The following is a 20,182-nucleotide window of genomic DNA, read 5'->3' on the forward strand; positions in this document are numbered from 1 at the left end:
TCTTTCTTTCGTGGAGGGGTGCTAATAACTTAATTATAGAAAGCAATAATTAATGAAATGTTGAAACACAAACATTTACCTTGTTGGCCCCAAAACTAGTGCCCCTTTTGGTATTTCTTTAACTTGAGTTGCAATTGAATTTGAATATAATGAGATTCCTTCAATCCCCTTCGCAATCCAAAAGCCCCTTATTGTCAATAATGACTAGCAAGTCTTTGAATTGATTGGCCCCTTGATTTTCTCAGGCAATTGATCTTCATCGACTCCTTGGGAAATGAAATTTGCCCCAAATTCGAATTGGTCCCTCACTTGAATCTTGTTGTAAATCAATTCTCAGCCTTGAAAATTCAAGTCTTAAGACTTAAATCTCTTGGCATGCTTCCTAAGGTTGCTGTCAAACCTTTATTTCTACTGTAAATCAGGGCTTACAACAGAGAAAATACAATCTCTCAGCCTCTAGGGAGTAGAATGCTGAAGTCTCTGAAGCAAGGTTGGGAAATGACTAGAGAATGAGGGAGAATGCTGAATTGAGAGAAAATTCAGACTTCCATCATGAGAAAATGGAAGAAATTAGTTGCTGCCCTGTCTAAACAACCATGAAAGTTGTCTCCATTGATGGAACACACTGAATATGAGGTTTGTTTGGCTAAACAACCCTCAAACTGCTATCACCTATTGCTATAGTCTCTTCAAGGCATGTCACCAGCTCTCGGAGTGTCTCTTGCTAGTTGGAATCGGCTTGTCAACTGTTGTAGCAGCTATGCTAGCTCTCTCTCTCCCCCCAGCCTCAAAAACGTTTTTGCTACTTGCACGGGCAAGTTTGCCAAGTGGCAGCCTTCTAATCCCATTTTTCAGCATTATTTGCATTATTAAATTAATTTTAGCTTTAACATTTTAGAAATTAATTTAATAATTACTTTAGTGCCCAAAATATTAATTTGGTCAATCAACAATTAAATTGGCAAGGCCAATTCATTTCCCATGTGTTCTCAAGTCTTCTTTAGTCCCTTGGGTTGGCATTAGAAACTATTGAATGCCAAATTCCTAGTGTCACCAAGTGACACTTATGGCTAATAAAAGGTCTTAGAGACCAATTTTTGGTACAAGATACCACCTAGTACATGTGCAATATTACTTTAGACAACTTTTGTGTTTGACATGCATTGATTTCCTTGGGTCCTTGGCTCGTAAATATGAAATAATCTCAGTTGCACTTCACATGTGCAACACATACTTAAACATTTGCTTTAAAATCAATCCAAATGTCAAGTAAAGCAAGCAAAATTTCCTGTCCCTATGACATACATGGCTGGTTGGCTGTTGGCAATTTGAATCTTAAGGAAAATGATACTATGATGTTTTGTATTCTTCATATTAGACCAGTAAACACATTGTGTTAGAGTGAAGTGGTGTGGAAGCATATGACCAAGATTGAGAGTGAATAGATAGAGAAAGAGAGAGTGGAACACAGAAAATATGCAATGAAGAATGTTGTATAAGAAAGCATATATATACACGGATTCAGAGTGTATGACTGCGTATATCTCCACCTTGAAGATCTCATGGGCTGTGAACCTCAAAGTGTGTGCAACAGCCTCCATTGTATTGCTCTCTATCTTGCAGTATACTACATCAATAGTCTCAATCAGAAGCTTCTCCCAAATGAAATGGTATTGGATTTCTATGTGCTTTGTCCTAGCATGAAACACAGGGTTTCGGACCAAGGCAATGCAACTCTCATTGTCGCATTGAAGAACAACAAGACCTGTCTGTGGGCAGTCAAGCTTCTCCAATAACCTGTAAAGCAACACTGTCTTACATGTGGTAGAAGACGCAGCTTGATACTCGGCCTCAGTTGAAGATAGGGCAATAGTGGGTTGCTTCTTGCTGCTCCATGAAACAACACCGACACCCAAGGTAAAGCAATAACTTGTCGTGGACCTCTGATGATCCACATCGCTGGCCTAATTTGAATCACTCCATCCTGTAATTACCAAGCTTGCAACACTTGTACTTGCTGGATAATAGATCCCAAGATTAGGGGTCCCAATAAGGAACCACAAAATTCACTGAGCAGCTTGCCAATGCACCATCTTGGGTTTACTCGAACCTGGCGAGCACACCTACAACATAACACAAGTCAACATGAGTATTGAGAAGCGAGATCAAGGAGCCAACCAACTACATGTAACGGGTAGTATCCACCAAAGGAGAATTGGATTGGGATGTGGCCTTCCAGTTTGGATCCATAGGGATTATAATAGACTTGCATCGCTCCATACGTACCTCCTGCACATGCCGTTGCTGGAGATAAAGATCCCCCTTGGAGTGTGATAGATCTCATGACCTAGAAAGAAGTGAAGAAGTTCCATATCCGTCATCTTAAACTTCTCATGAAGTGTTGCGTTTGTTTTCCTGATCATTTGGGCATGGTCACTTGTAACAATTAGATCGTCCACATAAGGACAAACAACACACGACCTTCACTTGAGGTGTGGACATAAAACTATGGGTCGGCCTTGGAACACCGATACCCCAATCTCTCTTGAAAGGAGTCAAGCTTCTCATTCCAAGCATAGGGAGCCTGCTTAAGGCCATACAGGGCCTTCCTCAACTTATATATCTTATCTTAAGAAGAATCGAAGCTTGGAGGTTGCTCAACATAGATCTCCTCCTTCAAGTTTCCATTCAAGAAGGCAAACTTCCCATCCAACTTTGACAGACGGGCCATCTCCTATGGCTGGCCAAGGCAAGAAGTGCACGAATAGTAGCCATCTGAGCTACAGGGCAAAAGTATCATGGAAATCAACGCCTGGGTGTTGGGAAAAATCTTTAGTAACAAGGTGGGTCTGTGCTTGTTCAACGTGTCATCACTGCGGTACTTGGACTTAAAGACCCATTTGACTCCAATGACCTTGTTATGAGAAGGCTTACGCACAAGGTACCAAGTGCTGTTTCTTTCAATTGACTCCAGCTCTTGCTCTATCACTCGCTGCCAATGTTCATGCTGCAAAGGCTCCTTCACGAAGGTGGGCTCCTGATCTTGCATGGCACGAGTCAATAAATAGTAATTAGTCGGTGTAATGTGCCTGGTTCCTCCAAGAATGTCGGGGGCCATCCTGTGGTTGCCACACCTCAGGGTGGGGGCCCCCCTCAATGCTTGCATCACGAAGAGTGTCACATGCCCAACGAGGAGGTTGGATCTCTCCTCGCCGCTCTCCATTTGCTGAAGTCTTTGGAATGTCCATCGACTGTTGGGGCTCAATAGGGAGTTCGGTGGCGGAGAACTAAGCTTCTCATCTTGATCCTGCTGATCATTTTCAGCATAATTCCCTGCATTTTTAGGGACATTTACAGCAGGTATTTGCTGCTGTCTATCGGCCGTTCTTTGCTGTCCTATTGGTACATCCTCTCGGAATACAACCCTTCCGACCTTCTCTATTTTTTCGGGCTGTTTGTGCATGCGATTTTCCTGGAAGATAACATCATTGTTGCGTACTACTATTCTTTTCTCGGGATTCCATAATCGATACTCCATCTCACTTTCATCACTATAATCTAGGAAAATACATTTACAAGACTTTGACTTAAGTTTGCTGCATTATTTCTTGCGAATGTGCACAAATGCCTCGCAAGCCAAACACTCTCAAGTGAGTATACAAAGGTGGCTTGCCCGACCACTCTAATTGAGGGACTCCCCCCCAAAGACCTGTTTGGTGACCGATTAATCAATTGTACGGCTGTCATAGTAGCCTTTGCCCAAAATTCGTGGGGTAAAGCAGCATGTGATAGCATTGTACGGACCTTGTCTTGAATGGTCCTGTTCATACGCTTTGTCCCACCATTTTGGGGCGGATTATGAGGGGTAGTAAGTTACCTTTTAATCCCTTTGCTGTCACAAAAGTCCTGAAAGACTTTGGACATATATTTCCCACCATTGTTAGAGCAAAGACATTTTAATGTCTTGCTAGTCTGATTTTCAGCGAGTGCCAGGAATTTTTTAAATCTATCCAAGGCCTCATCTTTGTGATGGATTGGATAAATCCATACTTTGCGTGTGGCATCATCAACAAAGATAATGAAATACTTCTTCCCCCCTAAAGATAATCCTGGCATTTGACATATATCTGAATTTACCAATTCTAAGGGTAAAGACTTTAGAGAAAGAGATTTTTTGTGTGACGTTTGAGCATGTTTACCATAAATACAATGATGGCACTGTTCAAAGTCAGCATACCTTAAAGACGGTAAATAATCCAAACGAGAGAGCACTTTCATTCCAGATTGACTCATGTGTCCCAACCGACTATGCCACAAAGAAACACTTGGCTGCTCAGTTATGGCGACTACATGGTCATGCACACTAGATACATGCAAAGGATACAAGGTATCACTTTTGGACCCCTTGGCAACAATGCGAGAGCCCTTACAGATTTTCCATTTGCTATCCTCAAAGGTGATGTGATAGTTGTTACATTAATAAGGTAAATTATGGGAAACAGGTGCGAGGGATGACCGTCCGAGGGCCTTGGGCACCCGGACGGGGTCTAGGGGAGCCTAGAGAGATTTAGAGAGTTCGAGAATAGTAGGACTCACCTAAAGTGGACAGCTGGCAGAGGAAACGAGAAGGGAGGTGCCAGCAACTATCTAGGCGAGGTTGGGAGGATAGACGAGGCTCTCGTGCACTGTTTTCAAGATTGTCAGACGTTTTCACTGCGGGGATTCGGCTCTTCGTCAGTTTGGTTCCACATTTCATTGGTATTAGAGCTGCGCGGTCCTGCTTTAGCTTGTCTCTCATGAAAGCTTTCGATTGTCATCGCGAAGGCTTTCTCCGGGGCCTGTACGTCACACGCCACTCAGGTACCAGATTCGAGTAGTCTTCGCCGGCGCCCACATGTCATACATCATATGGGTATCGGACGAGAAGACGGCGTCTACATGTTACACGGGTACCAGATTTGAGAAGACGACGCCCATATGTCCCACGTCACACTGGCCCGTTTCCTATCATACATGATTGAATTCGTGTAGTGTAAGCGAACGACAGTAGCAATCGAACGGCAGTTAAAGCCAGTCGGATGAAGCCAGTCTGACGATTCTGACATAGCCGGTGTACAGCTGGTTCATGTGACCGTTGGGAAGGGGTGTGCTTAGTCCCCTCCTTACTCGGTGTTTCTGCCAATAAGCTTTATTTTCAACGTGACTGGCTCAGTTGGAGAAAGACAAACTATTCCTCACTCTTCGGGGTTATTTGTTAAAAGCCATCAACAGCTGCCCTATCACTATAACCAGGGAAGTACTTCACTTTGTACCCAAATTTCTTATATTTGCTTTCTAATTCCAGTGTATTAATGGAGGAGCAAGGGAGAGAGGGAGTAATTGAGGGTTCTAGTTCTGGGGACCACCCTATGGTAGATCCCCATGAAACGGAGATACAAGAAGAGCAATGGGAAGAATTTTTTGCCACACGAGAACAATTTGATGATCTAACTGCTCGTGTGCAGACACAGGGGGTTCAAATGGAATTTTTAACTTAAACACTTACCGAAATAAAATCTCAATTAACTTTATTATTAGAAAGGGATAAAAATAAGTTAGAAACCTCGGATATTCCATCTTCATCGAAAGATTTGGATGTGACTATGCGAGATCCTAAAGAACCCCACCAAAAGTTGAGGGATAATCCAGTTTTAAAAGATATGAAACCCCCTCAGTTTCATGGGGAGGAAAAAGATAGAAATAAAGACACTATCTTTAATTTTCTCCAAAAATGGGAGGATTTGCACAAACTTAAAAATACTCCACCACATCTCCAATCACTGGAGGCCAGTTTAACTTTGGGGCCAAAGGCGTATAAATGGTGGTGAACTTTAAAGGAGGCAAATAAAATACCTGAAACTTGGGCTCAATTTGAATTGGTCTTTTTGAAAGAATTCCTTCCTGAAAATGAAATGGAAAGAAATTGGGAAGATTGGGATTATGTCAGACAAAAGGGAAGACCCCTGCTGACATATTTGGAGGAATATCGTGAGATAATCCTCAAATTGGAAGGAATAGATGAATTTCAAAAGACAAGAGGATTCATTAGGGGACTAGATAAGGCCTGTAAAAAGGAAGTGAAAAGGAGTTTACCTAAGATGCTTGAAGAGACTATTAAATTTGCATTAATCAATGAAGATAGTACCGTCCAGGTACACTCACTAGTCTCACTGATACGGAGCTCAAGACTAAAGAATTAGAAACCTTAAAATTTGTAGGTAAATTAAAAAGGAAAATGCCATTTCTTAAGGGCAAGAAACAACCCTTTGAAAAGAAACAATATGTAAGACCAAAGTTAAGTCTAGATGACTTTGATAAGGCCAAAAAAGAAAAGCTATGTTTCAATTGCCTATCCCCTAACCATGTTGCCTGGAATTGTCCTCAAAGGAAAAAGGGGGAAGATAAAGGAAAGGATAAGGACAAGAGCAAGGGAAAAGAAAAACAAATCCATGTAGTGCAAACCCTAGAATTAAAGGGGCATGAAAAGTATAAATCTTTAGAGGTTTTGCACAAGGATGTACAACACAGGTGTTGTATGTCAACTTCTATGTGGCAGCCTACTTTTGGGCCACATGATTTAGTTAGAGTGCATGGATTGATAGCTGGAAAGAGGGTTAGAGTCATGATTGATGACTCCGCTACCCACAATTTTATAAATTATGCACTTGTCAAAAAATTGAAACTTCCCCAACAAAAGAGTGGGCATCAATATGTTGTTCGTATGATGCAAGGCCAGGATAATAAGATATGGGATACAATGGTATCCAATTTGGAAATTGAGATTCAAGGATATAAAGATAAACTTGATTTCCAAATTATGAATATGGAAAGAGCCGATATTGCTTTGGGGAGGGAGTGGCTATGGAGATTGGAACCATCCTTAAAACGTAGTTATCTTCATAATACACTGGAATTTGAAAGGGATGGTAAGACTTTTGTGATTCAAGGTGAACATGAAGTATCTGATAATCCTTTATTGTGTTCCACTGAAGTTCAGAAGCTGATAAAGAAGGAAGCTTGTGAGGTACATATGTTATGGTCTCTTCCTGTATAAAACACTTTTACTTTCTGTAATATAAAGCAACAATTTTCTTATGTTTCTGAGTTGAATGTAAGTAATGAATAAAGTGGTTTGTTAGATGAATTTAAAGACGTGTTTCCTTCTGATTTACCAAGTGGCCTTCCACCAGATAGGGGTGATATAAATCACCCAATTGACACAAATAAGGATACACACCCTATTTTTAAACCACCTTATAAGTTAAGTGAAACACAGCACCAAGAAGTTGAAAGACAAATTAAGGATTACCTTGATAAAGGGTTTATACAACCCAGCAATTCACCTTGGGCTTCGCCAGTTTTATTGGTAAAGAAAAAAGATGGTTCTATGCAACTTTGTGTTGATTATAGAGCACTTAATAAGATAACGGTGAAGAATAAATTTCCTATCCCCAGAATGGAAGATCTTTTTGATCAATTACAAGGGGTAAAAATTTTCACAAAAATAGACTTAAGATCAGGCTATCACCAAGTAAGAATTAAGGCACAAGATGTTCCTAAGATAGCATTTCGTAGTAGATATGGACATAATGATTTTTTGGTGATGCCTTTTGGCCTCACTAACGCACCAGCTACCTTTATGAAGCTGATGAATAGTGTGTTACGGCCCTATCTAGGACACTTTATAGTAGTATTCTTGGATGATATCTTGATCTTTAGTAAATCAAGAGAAGTACATTTGGAACACTTACGATTAGTATTTCAATTGTTAAGAACACATTCCCTTTATGCAAAGAAAACTAAATGTGAATTCTTCACACAAGAGGTCAAATATTTGGGGCATATTATCTGAGGGAATCAAGATGGATCCAGAAAAGGTAAGGGCAATTATTGAATGGCCATCTCCAAGGAACCTAGAAGAGCTGCAGATTTTCCTAGGATTATCTGGATTTTATCGTAGATTCATTCGAGATTATGCCAAAATAGCTGTTCCAATGACAGACCAACTTAAAGGGAAAGGGAAGAGTTTTAATTGGGGAACAGACCAAAATGAAAGTTTTCAAAAACTTAAGGTAGCTATTGCTACAACTCCAGTACTATTAATTGTGGATCCCAGTAAATCATTTGTGGTTGAAGCTGATGCCAGTGATAAGGCGATAGGCGCGGTCTTATTACAAGACGGTCGACCAATTGCTTTTGAAAGCAAGAAATTAGACCGTGTAAAACGGAATTATTCTGTTTATGAGAGGGAGCTGTATGCAATAGTACATGCAATGAAGAAATGGAGACACTATTTGTATGGTGCCAAACTTTTGATCTTGTCGGGTCATGAAAGCATTAAGTGGCTTAATGACCAACCGGATCTATAAGGGTGTAAAGCCAGATGGATCGAACTTCTCCAAGAGTTCGACTATGAGATAAGGTATAGAAAAGGAAAGTATAATGTAGTGGCTAATGCACTCAGCAGAATGCCTATCATAAATGAATTGAGCTTTACTCAGTTCACTTCCAATTTGCTTGAATCCTTAAAAGGGAAATACCAGGTTGACCCGGCATATTCTAACATATGGAAAGCAATAGAAAACGGGGATCCAAATGGAAGGGCCTCCACTGAGGAAGGAATATCTGAGGATGTTCAACAAGGAAATGGAGCATCAGGGGTTGCTCAAATGGGATTCAAGTGGAAGAATTTTACCATTGATAATGGTTATTTACTCTACAAGGGTAGGGTATGTGTCTCGAAATATAAAGAAATAAGGCGCCAGATACTCTTTGAGTGTCATGATACCCCTAGCGCGGGACATCCAGGAGTTAATAAGACTTATAGTTTTATTAAAAGGCAGTTCTATTGGCTTGGAATGAATAAGGACGTCCTTAACTATGTGGTCAAATGTAATAAATGCCAGGTTAATAAAGCTGAAAGATTGAAAATGAGAGGACTTCTCCATCCATTAGAGATTCCTTCGTGAAAATGGGAGAGTATCTCCATGGACTTTATTGTTGCATTATCCAGAACACAGAGGGGGCACGACTCTGTGTGGGTGATTGTGGATAGGTTAACCAAAATGGCTAGGTTTATTCCAAGTTCAACTGATGTTAAAACACCAGAATTGGCTAGATTGTTCGTACCGATTGTATGGCCTTCCGGCAAATATAGTTTTTGATCGGGATAGAAAATTTGATAGTCAATTTTGGCGTGTGGTATTTAGAAAGTTGGATACTAAACTTAGCATGAGTACGGCAGACCACCTGCAAACTGATGGGCAAGCTGAAAGGTTTAACCAAATCCTTGAAGATATGCTCAGGGCATATGTAAGTAAAAGGCAAACTAAATGGGAAGAGTATCTACCAATAGCAGAGTTTGCATATAATAGTGCCAAGCACTCTTCCACTGGATATAGTCCATTTATGTTAATGTATGGGTTTCAGCCCAGAGCTCCTCATGCAGTGGGACTGCATAATGAAAAGGTTCAGGCAGCCAAGGATTTTTTGGAGGATATGAATAGTATGTTAAAATTTGCTCAAGAAAATATAAAGAAAGCTCAAAATCGAGCTAGAGCTTATGCATATCCTCATCAAAGAGACATCTCCTTTGAAGAAGGAGAATTGGTCTATCTTAAGGCGCCTGAACAAACTAAAACCATGAAAACGGGACGATGTCCAAAGCTTTCACCCAGGTATTGTGGTCCTTTCACAATACTTAAAAAGGTGGGAGAACAGGCTTACAAGCTCCAACTACCTGCTGGTAGTAAAATACATCCAGTTTTTCATGTAAGTAAGCTAAGGGAGAAGCTGGGTGATTTGGATAATCTAATCTTAAATGATAAACTTGAGGAGCTATTAGATGACCAATCTAATCCACATGAACCAGAAAGAATATTAAATGTTCGTAACAGACGAACAAGGAATACTATTTATCAAGAATGTTTGGTTAAGTGGAAAGATTGTTCAGAAGAAAGCTCAACATGGGAGTGAGTGAGTACCCTAAGGAAAAGGTTTCCCAATTTACAGTTGGACCTTCCAAGTATTGTTTTCAAGGACGAAACCGATTCTTAAGGGGAAGGAAATGTTACATTAATAAGGTAAATTATGGGAAACAGGCGCGAGGGATGACCGTCTGGGGGCCTTGGGCACCTGAACGGGGTCTAGGGGAGCCTAAAGAGAGTTAGAGAGTTCGAGAATAGTAGGACTCACCTGAGGTGGATGGTGGCAGAGGAAACGAGAAGGGAGGTGGTAGCAACTATCTAGGCGAGGTTGGGAGGAGAGACGAGGCTCTCGTGCACTGTTTTCAAGATTGTCAGACGTTTTCAGTGCGGGGATTCGGCTCTTCGTCAGTTTGGTTCCACGTTTCAATAGCCTTCATTATCTAATTGCCCTGTGCTTATCAAGCTCTTTTTGAGCTTAGGTATATGTCTCATATTATGCAAAACAAACAGGGAGCCATGCTGAAATTCTAGTTTCACACTACCAATGCTCGCAATTTTACATGCATAGTTACCCCCCAAGTGGACAACACCACGTACACGACCATTGTAGTCAGAGAACCACTCATGATGTGGTGTGACGTGAAAGGACACACCTGAATCAAGTATCCAAGTGTGCATATCATCCTCAAAATCTGCAATCAATGCATGTGCACTCAAAGAAGAAGCAAGGAGTACATCCCCATCACTGTCAGTATCATGAGTGACTTCATTAACCTCTTCTATTTTCACATTGCTCTTCTTTGCAGGATGGCTGTCCTTGTTTTCAGCCTTGTTGGCTTTAGTGTTTTTGTTTTTGCCCTTCTCTTTCTTCAATTGAAAACAATCTCGTTTGTAGTGCCCTTTTTGCCACGATGATGGCACTCCACATTTTTTCCATGGGACTTGTTGCGTGCTCTATTTTCAGAACTGTCCTTGTGCTGAAATCTACCTCTTGTGTGCAATGCATTAGAAGACTTGTTTGCTGAGTTATTCTGCCTATTGAGTTCTTCCATCAGCAAAGAACTCTCCACATCAGAGTATAACAGTTGAGCATTCGAATTACTCAAAGCTGTCTTGAAAGTATCCCAACTTTCAAGCAAAGTACATATCAAGAAAGTAGCCTTGAACTCTTCATCAATATGGAAATCCAAAGCAATCAGCTGACTAAGAATTGAGTTAAACTCATTCAAATGTATAGACATGGCTGTACCTTCTTTCATGTGAAAATCCATTAAAATTTTCAGCCAATAAACCTTGTTGGCTGCACTTTTGTGAGCATACAATTCTTCAAGCCTTTGCCACATTACATATGCTAAATTCAGCCTCTCAATGTTAAAGAGCAACTTGTTTGACATTGAGAGTTCAATGGTAGAGCGAGCAAGGTCATCCAAATCATCCCACTCCGTCTTGTTACATGTCTGCTGGTTTGATTTCCTTTGTTTTGATGGGCTTTACATGTTTCTTCTGCACCAAGACATTGTAGCATTGTTTTTGCCATACAAAATTATGTGCACCCTCAAGCTTCTTAATGTGCAAAAGATTACTGCTGTCACTGTTTCCAACCATAATTTGCTGCCCAAATTGACTAACGAGTCACCAAAGATAAGCCCAAATGTGACACAAGTAACCACGGTACACGAAAGTATCAACCAACAGTGAAAAAATCCCGAGATTGCAGAAATTTCAGATCTGCAAATAGATTTTCAGAGTTAAAAGGATGTCTTTTGCTGCACTCCTTAAGCAATTATTGACACATTTAGAGATCAAGGCCACTAGTTCCATGTGAAATCCCCAAAATTTCACTGCAATTTCTGCTTTAAAGGCATTCTCGGGCATAAATTTGACAATTTTGATCAAAAGCCATAAATTTTTAGAGGGTAATCCGTCCAGATTGCTTCAGTACATGTACCCAAGTGCATGTACCATACGTTTGTTGCACAGATTGAAGGGATTTTGCAAAAGCCCCAAAATGTGAGAATCCCCAAAATTTCTCGGGTAGATGTGCACCAAATGTGCAAATTCTGAGTCAGATTGTCTTGTCGCGCACTGAGATCCCTTAATTGGAGAAAAGTCCCAATTTTCTTGGGCAAAATTTCACTTTGTGCCTTTGCATGTGAAACGCTCGGTAGAGAAGGGAGAAAAAAACAGATATTTCTAATTTAAAAAAACGTTGACTATTGACCCGTCATCGCTTGGCCACCGTTGATTGGTGGCCACAAGCTAGTCTTGTGGTTATTGGTCCTGGTTGCCAATCCCATTTGTCTCGCGCGTTAGTTGCTTGATCCCCCTTGTTGATGTGTTGCGTGATATGTCGTGTGCCTTGCGACCCTACAACTCCTTTGATAGCACCGACACCTGCAGCTCTTACTCGCCTGCGACACTTGCAACTCCTCTTGCTCGCCTGTTTTGCGGCTTGACGCCCGTCACTGGCTTTGATACCAGTTGGTTGGAGCCTGGCGTGTCTGGACTGAGTGAGTTGAGGGTGAGCGCGTCAGATATCTCACACAAAGAGTAGAGAGCAATAGAGAGAAGAGTGAGCACGATACACTTGATGTTCGGTACAAAGACAAGTGTACAACTTTTAAGGTTTCAATAATATATATAAAGTACAAGAGTGTAAGAGTGCGTTCACATCCGAACATTGTAAAAGGCATAGTGAGCCTTGATTCCCAACAGAAATATCGGATTTCTTTGCTGTAAACCCTAATCTGCAGCAAAAATTATTACCAGCAGCCTTGGAAAGCGTGCCAAAAAGCTCCAAGACTTGGATTGAACAGGGCTGAAGATGTTTTTAGCCTATTTAAGTGGAGGGACTAGCAAATCATTGAATTTGGGGCATTTTTCATCTCCATCAAAGCGGGTGAAGGCCAATTGATTGCTTGAATCAAGGGGCGAATTAGATTGAAGACTTGTTGGTCATTTTGGACAGCAAGGGGAGTTGGAATACCAAAAGGGATTGGGAGAATCCCATTGTACATTAACTTCTTTTTCAATTAAGTTAAATAAATACCGAAAGGGGTGCCAATTTTTGGGGCCAATAGGGTGTCCAATGTCCAAGATTATATGGAAAAGTGTGCATTTTAGTTTTGTGAATTTGTTAATTGCTGTAAATAGTGCTTAATCAGGTTATTTACGACCCTATCCAAGGCGAAAGGCTAGTTACAATATCCGGTAAACCTCAAATAAGTAGTCCCTTAGACGCCTTTTGAAGGTAATCATAGTTCAGATGGCCAAATCGAGCATGCCAAAGCTCTGATTGTGTTTGAGAGGTAAGAAGAAGAGAAGTTATGGTAGAAGAAGACCGCAACTTGTAGACTCCATTTTCCTCATAACTTGAAGCAAGAACTTGTCTCGATCCACGATCAAGAATTTGAAAGGAATCCACCTCAAACTTGACCAAGAGGCCAAGGGCGCAAATCTTGTGTACCAAAAGCAAATGGTATCCCAAGGGCGGCACATAAAGCACACCTTGGATATATGGGCACCACCCTACACCTTTGGAATAAGATGCATGTTACCTGTCTCTCAATAGGGATAGAATAACTATCACCAATGAGAATCTGTCCATATGAAGGCTGCAAATGAGCAACACCTGTGGTAGAAGGAGTTATGTGCCGGGATGCACCACTATCAACAATCCACTCCAGAGTGTGGGGGACCATCAATGCAACATCAGAGGCCTTTAGGGTCGATGTTTCAATCACCTCCAAGTGGAGAAAAGCAGCTGATGAGGGAGCAACCACCGCTCCGAAATCCTTTGAAGATTTCTCATTCTTTTCCTTTTTCTCTTGTTGTGGTAGTCCTTTTTCCAATGACCTTTCTTGCCACAAATGTGACAATTGGACTCCTTCCTTGTCCTTCTTTGATTTGTCCTCCTTTTAGTCCTTCCCCTTCTTCTGAGAGGATTGACTATCTATCAATGCCTCCTATTTAGAAGCATTGGTCCCTTTCAACTACTCCTCTTGGTCCAAGACCGTAGGAACTAACTCCTCTCAACGAAGAGTCTCGGACTGCCTTGAGGCAATCAAGGCGGAATAAAAACCATTGAAATGAGGCGGTGATTGTGAAAGAAGAGTTATTACCATGTCTTCAAAAGTGATCACCTTTCCTGTGTTTTGCACCTACATTTGAAGCTGTCTCAGCTTGTTGATATGCACTTCCAAAGAAACTCGTTGACACTCATGGTCCTCATGTGCATTTCCAAAGAAACTTGTTTCATGACGGTCATTCGATTATACATTTGATCAAGCTCCAGCCATATCTTTGGAGCCACCGTCCAATGCTCTATTTGGGAGATTACATTTGTAGTGCATGAGAGAAATAAAAACAAGTGGATGCGAGCATTTAGTTTGTCCCAATGTGCTCAAGCCTTTGCCAACTCCAACTTATCACTTGGTAGAGAGTTTGGACTCCTCTCTTGAAGAAGAATGGTGGATAGCCTCCATAACAAGCTCTGCCAAATCATAGAACTCCAAAATTAGCAAGCATCATAACATACCAGATGTGGTAGTTCTTGTCATCGAGCTTTTGATCTGATGGAATAGCCAATAACACGGGCACCTTCTGGTCCATGATTGCTTGAAACTCTGTCTTGGCCTCGGAAGACATCTTCACCTAAAATGTCTGCACAAAACACAAAAAGCAACCCCCTTTGATTGTGTAAATGCAATCTGCTAGGGCTCTTCATCGCTCGTCCCATTCCTTCTTCACCCTTCGAAGGTGATGAAAAGGTAAAATTTGCACTCAAAGGCCCAAAACACAGCCTTCTTCCTTCTCAAACAGCAAAAGTCAGGTGATGAAAAGGTAAACTTTGCACTTGAAGGCCCAAAACACAGCCTTATTCCTTCTCAAACAGCAAAAACCAGCAGCAGCTTCAGCAACCCTTGAACGCTGAAAACGTAGCCTTGTGTCACGCTGAAATCTCCTCTTCAGGTAGGTCCACCAGTCCTTCAATGCTCTGATACCATGTCAAAGTGAAGTGGTGCAGAAGCATATGACCAAGAGTGAGAGTGAGCAAAGAGAGAAGAGAGAGAGAAAGAGAGTGGAATGCAAAAAATCTGCAATGAAGAATGCTGTATAAGGAAGCAGATATGTAGACAGGTGTAGAGTGTATGTCTGCATATGTCTCCACCTTGAAGATCTCACGGGCTGTGAACCAGTATGTGCAGCAGTCTCCATGATCAGCAATCTGGAAACCTGTGATCAGAAAATATGTCCAACTGTGTGCTGAAAACAGGCAATAAATAGCCTGAGGAAAAATCATGAAAATATGCTGTAAATGCAGCTGACTATACTGTCTGATCAGAAAAAAACTGTTCGACTGGATTGCTGATGTGGCGATCTGGCCAGTGCTGCCACGTGGCACACCTACGGACTGTATGGAACTTGACACACAATTGATAGGAAATGCCTATCTAGGAGATGCCAATCTCTAACACATTGCCTGTCATGTAAATTAAAGTGTTAATTAGTTATCATGATATTTATGGAGAAACACCTTAAGGAGCTGTGACCGTGCATGTATTATAGAATATAAATGTATGGGGTTCACGTGGGGCACAACTAATAGCACACATTTATGTAGGATGCTCCGGCCAATTGATGTGTGTGAAGTGGGACTAGAGTAAAGTAAGTGGGTCATGTGGCAGGCATGCACACACTTGCTATTGGACCAGCAAACCACATTGTCTGTCATGCAAATTAAAGTGTTAATTAGTTATCATGATATTTATGGGGAAACACCTTAAGGAGCTGTGACCATGCATGTATTATAGAATATAAATATATGGGGTTCAGGTGGGGCACAACTAATAGCACACATTTATGTAGGATGCTCCAGCCAATTGATGCATGTGAAGTGGGACTAGAGTAAAGTAAGTGGGTCATGTGGCTGGCATGCACACGATAAGGATGAAGGGAATTAATCACAAAAAGGGTCATAACAAGCTGGAAGGTGAATCAAGCAGCTCATTCTAATTTTTCTCTTTTTCACTCTGTTCAACTGCTGAAACCCTTATTTCTCAATCAGACCAGCAAACAGTTGTGTTTAACCTATCATTGTTGCCAGAATTTGTGTTGACATCAAATTGACATACTACAGATTTTACCTCTCCTGCTACTAGTAAGGGACCTTCATTCAGTGACCAATTGGTTTTGAAGGTTATTTTCCCCATTCATTTGAGCTGGTCAAAAGTATGTGCATGCGAGCTGAGTTGTAGTTCCAACAATATAAGATTGGAAAACCATGTGTGGTACTAATCAATACATAGAACTTTGTCCTGGATGATGCTGGATGATGCTGGTTATGCTCTTTGGATGGTGCATTGCTGTCGAAATAAATATTCAAGTATGTGTGTTACTAATCAACACACTTTTACCTGGATGATTATGGTTATGCTCTTTGGATGGTGCATTGGTTTCTTAATAAATATTCAAGTAAGTTGATTTATTCTGGGTTTGGATGATGAGCATTCATGGGTGGTACATTAGGTCAGTGCAGGCATGTATTTAAGCTATCAATCTTCACAGAGCATTCTTTTGTTGGCTCTGTGGTACATCTCTTAGTGGTTCTTGATTCTGAAAATAGTTATTAGTGGCTATTTGAGGTCGTGCCAAAAGATGCTTTGTCTTATGTAGAAGGTGTAAGGTTGTCAAAGGGTCTGACCTTTTCTTTATCTAACTATTTAGTCCAAGAACAAGCCTCCGGACTAGTGCCATTTGTTGAGCTTGGTTCAAAATATTTGTGTGGGACTGATCTGCACCATTGTGCTCCTGTATGTTCACCCAATCAAGCATTGTTGGATGTGAAGTAATCAAACTTCTGTTGTTGATGTCAGTTATACTGTAGTTAACAAGAAGGTAGACAATGAAAACCGATCTTGGCAATGGCTGAGATTGCCTTGATGACGTCATCCATTGCCACTTGTATCAAAACGGCTTCTGCATTTCCTTGTTTTCTGATGATGATGATTATAATGATGGCAGTCATGCAAAGTTAGCGAGCCCTTCCCCTTAATACTCATGACCTCATTGCAGCCTGTGGTACTCATGACCTCACACTATCCTGTGTGTCACATCTCCAGTTTAGACTTTCCAGCAAAGAAACCTTACTTGGGCTCTATTGACTTTGACGATGTCTTTTCTCAATTGTCTTCTCTGTGCAACTTATTATGGGTAAAGGCATCAGTTATGTAATATTTGCACCTTGTTCTTGGCAGGGTTCTTTTTCAAGGGACCATAAAAATGTAAGCTTCTTTTCATCGATTCCTCAGCGCTATTAGTCTTAGCTATTAAAATTACTGCATCCTGCAGTTTATTTTATCTAGTTGAAATTGTGTTTTAGTCATTGTCTTTTCTCAAATCAAGATAACAAACAGTTGTGCAGTTCTACCTTAAATGGAATAAACGCATTCTTCAGCTGAGGTTCATTTATGCATCTTAGTTGTTTGCTGTGGGCCTGCCTTGTATTATTGATTTTCTGTTTGAATATTGCAACCGATTATGATGGAGAATATAGCTACTACAGTTAAAACTGGGCATGAATCATTGGAAGTCATAGGTGCAGTTTTTTATTTATACCACCGTGTAGTGTTGATTATAAGAATAGATTGGGGAATGAATCTTAGTGCCTGAGTGGGGTGCAAAATCTGTTTCTGAACTTTTGATTCTTCAGATGTTGAAGATTGACACATGACAGCAGTTGGTATCTCAACTGGTGTCTTCTTGAATTGTCAGCATGGTTTATACTGCCATTGCTGTTCTTACCAGATGGACCTGATGGCACGTGAAGTTTATTTCTGGACAGAAGGTCGTCGTGTTTTGGAAAGGAAGACACTCTATGGAGGCATGATAGGTCCTGTCATTTTTTAGGACTGGGCTTACCTGTGTATCTTTTGCCTTATTGGGTATTTTTTTGGGATTGGAAGAAGTTTCATAATGTTGGGAGTCCCTGCTGCCTAGCCCTCTTGCACTTTCAAAATATGACCTTATATTTTTATTAAGGGGTTATGTTGCTTGGTTTTTTCCAGATATCGACGGTCTTTGAAGAAGATAAAGTGAACGACAACTTCCACTGGTTTTGAGGATGACATATGTATGAACTTCTTGTCACTAGGAACATTTATTCAGCTGTGTTAGCTTATACCCTGTCATTCAATGGAAATGAGGTTCATTGAGCAAAATTATAGAAAGGTGCTCCTGAATTTTTGATGTGTACCCAAGTCCATTGGGTAGCAACTCTTTTTGAACTAGTCTCCATGGACTCAACATGGTATCCTCTCCTCCCTGGGAGTGTGGAAATTCCTTGAGAAATTGCAGCACGATTCTGAATAGAGTTTGTCAAGTTGGTGTATTCCCTGTTGAGTTCTGGGTATCATTGTTCAGGACGAGAGTAGGTTTTCTACTCCTAGGATGCTGGCTATGACATTCTTCACCTCCTTATGTAAAAGGACATGGTTTTTATGACCTTCAGGTTTCTCGATGAAAGGTTTTGTTCCTCAATGGTATGTCCTGATAATTGTCCTGGAGAGGGTAAGCTTTAACTAACAGCAGTGGCTCTCAAGAATTTCAGGTGAATGGATTCAGGGCAGTAATGCAAACTGGGAGTTGTGTGAGTGATTGATTGTGCCAATGCTTCATGTAAGACGGCTTCATGAACTACTACACAAATTAGAAGATGGCTTCAAGCAATGAAGGGAGATGGACAGTTTGATGTGACTTAGCAGATGATAATAAAGAATGCTTATTTTCAATAGCAAGGTCTGCCAGTGTTGGAAAATTAGATTTCACAAATTATGATGTTTCCCAAAGCTTCTCCCCTTAATAAGTCTTTAAGATAAACTTGACCACATCTGAATGTATGGGTCATTTGGCAAGATCGTAACAAAAGCATCTATATCTCTACTTGAACAGGATAGTGTCTGATCTGTTGAGTATCTTATATTGTATATGGAATTTTTTGGGGTAGTGAACAGAACATAACCATCTCCATCCAAGGTTGGTTTTGATAGGCAAACTAGTTGCATTGTCACAATTAACATCTAAAGGTCTTTAACCTGCACTCTTTCACCTGCATTGACAGTGAATTTGTACAGTTAGATGTGTACCACCACATCTTCACTCATGTAGCTTCTTTGCACATTGCGAAAAACAAGAATGAACTTCATACAAGTTTTGTTCACAATAGTAGGTTTTGTTATTATTGCTTCAACAAGAAGTCACATAAGTTGCACAATTTATTTGGAAAGTAGTATACGCAATCTTAAAGCCCTCCACCTCTCCAACACCCTTCCCTTCTCTTTTTCTTTATATCTCTTTCCTTTGGCCAAGCACCAATGTGGTTTTGAAAGATTCACTTGCCGAAGTGTTTACACGCTTGGTGGACTTGGTGAGAAAGTTCTCAGCAGAGGCGGCTACAGCTTCTAAGAAGATTGAAGATGAAGTCCAAGGGAGGTAAAAACAAGAACTGAAACAAATGGACAATTTTTCGGTGGTTAATGAAGCTACGTGGCCGCTCCCGCTCCCTATGCATGTTTAGCAAGCCTACTTTATGGATGGTTCGAAGGAACATAAGAGGATGAAGATACCAAGGATGTTTGGAATCGTATAGGCTAGAGCTTGGCTAAAGGCCAATTTTGGAAGAGGATTCAATTGGATAGTACCATGAAAAGTACCAAGGAAATAAAAACAGCAAATTTAGAATCGGAAATATGCAAGTTGTCAAATGTGACCTGCCATGTGCATGTGTACTAGTGAAACATATGAAGTGTTTTGGAATTTGCTTTGTTTTATTATCATGACAAGTCACTATGAGTGCACATGCACACATCATACCAAAAAGGTGGATGTGGGGTAGCATGTGCTACGTCTTGCTCATCCAATGTGGACATTGTGTATGCCTATTTGGTGTGAGTTGGCAGGTAAAACTCCACCTCAAGCTTAATTTGTGAATGAGTGCATGAGCTTGCATCATTAAGTTGTGTACCCCATATCCTAGGAACCTAATTTTTCTTGGGACGAATGTATTTGCAACTTGCTGCTCTATGTAGATGTGCTATATGTCTATATCTAAACTAAGTATCTTTTTATGAAGAAGTGGTAGTGGATCTTTGTGTTTTATGTGATCATGAAATATTGACTTATTTGCAAGCTTGATGTTTCTAATATTGTCACAATAGTTA

At 40.7% G+C, this 20,182-nt stretch overlaps 1 protein-coding gene across 7 annotated transcripts in view; it reads left to right on the forward strand.

Annotated features, from left to right (window-relative positions):
- The window catches only part of LOC148016575 (uncharacterized), a 29,687-nt gene extending 10,644 nt beyond the window's left edge, over positions 1 to 19,043 (forward strand). Inside the window, exons 3-5 of one of the 7 annotated variants that reach the window (XR_015688179.1) lie at positions 17,222 to 17,248; positions 17,772 to 17,856; positions 18,032 to 19,041. Coding sequence is in view for 3 of the 7 variants with exons in the window: in XM_087664740.1 (XP_087520866.1) it covers positions 17,222 to 17,244 (23 nt within the window). In the remaining 4 variants the exon portion in view is untranslated. Of the gene's footprint in view, positions 1 to 15,833; positions 15,958 to 17,221; positions 17,249 to 17,676; positions 17,706 to 17,738; positions 17,857 to 18,031 lie in introns of those variants that run through there. The other 6 variants (XR_015688177.1, XR_015688178.1, XR_015688180.1 and 3 more) reach the window with 6 other exon arrangements.
- The last annotated feature ends 1,139 nt before the right edge of the window (positions 19,044 to 20,182 follow it).

The sequence above is a fragment of the Lygodium microphyllum genome, chromosome 23 (assembly GCF_053477565.2).
Source record: "Lygodium microphyllum isolate KBCC chromosome 23, Lygodium_microphyllum_v1.1.10, whole genome shotgun sequence".
NCBI classification, from domain to species: Eukaryota; Viridiplantae; Streptophyta; class Polypodiopsida; order Schizaeales; family Lygodiaceae; genus Lygodium; species Lygodium microphyllum.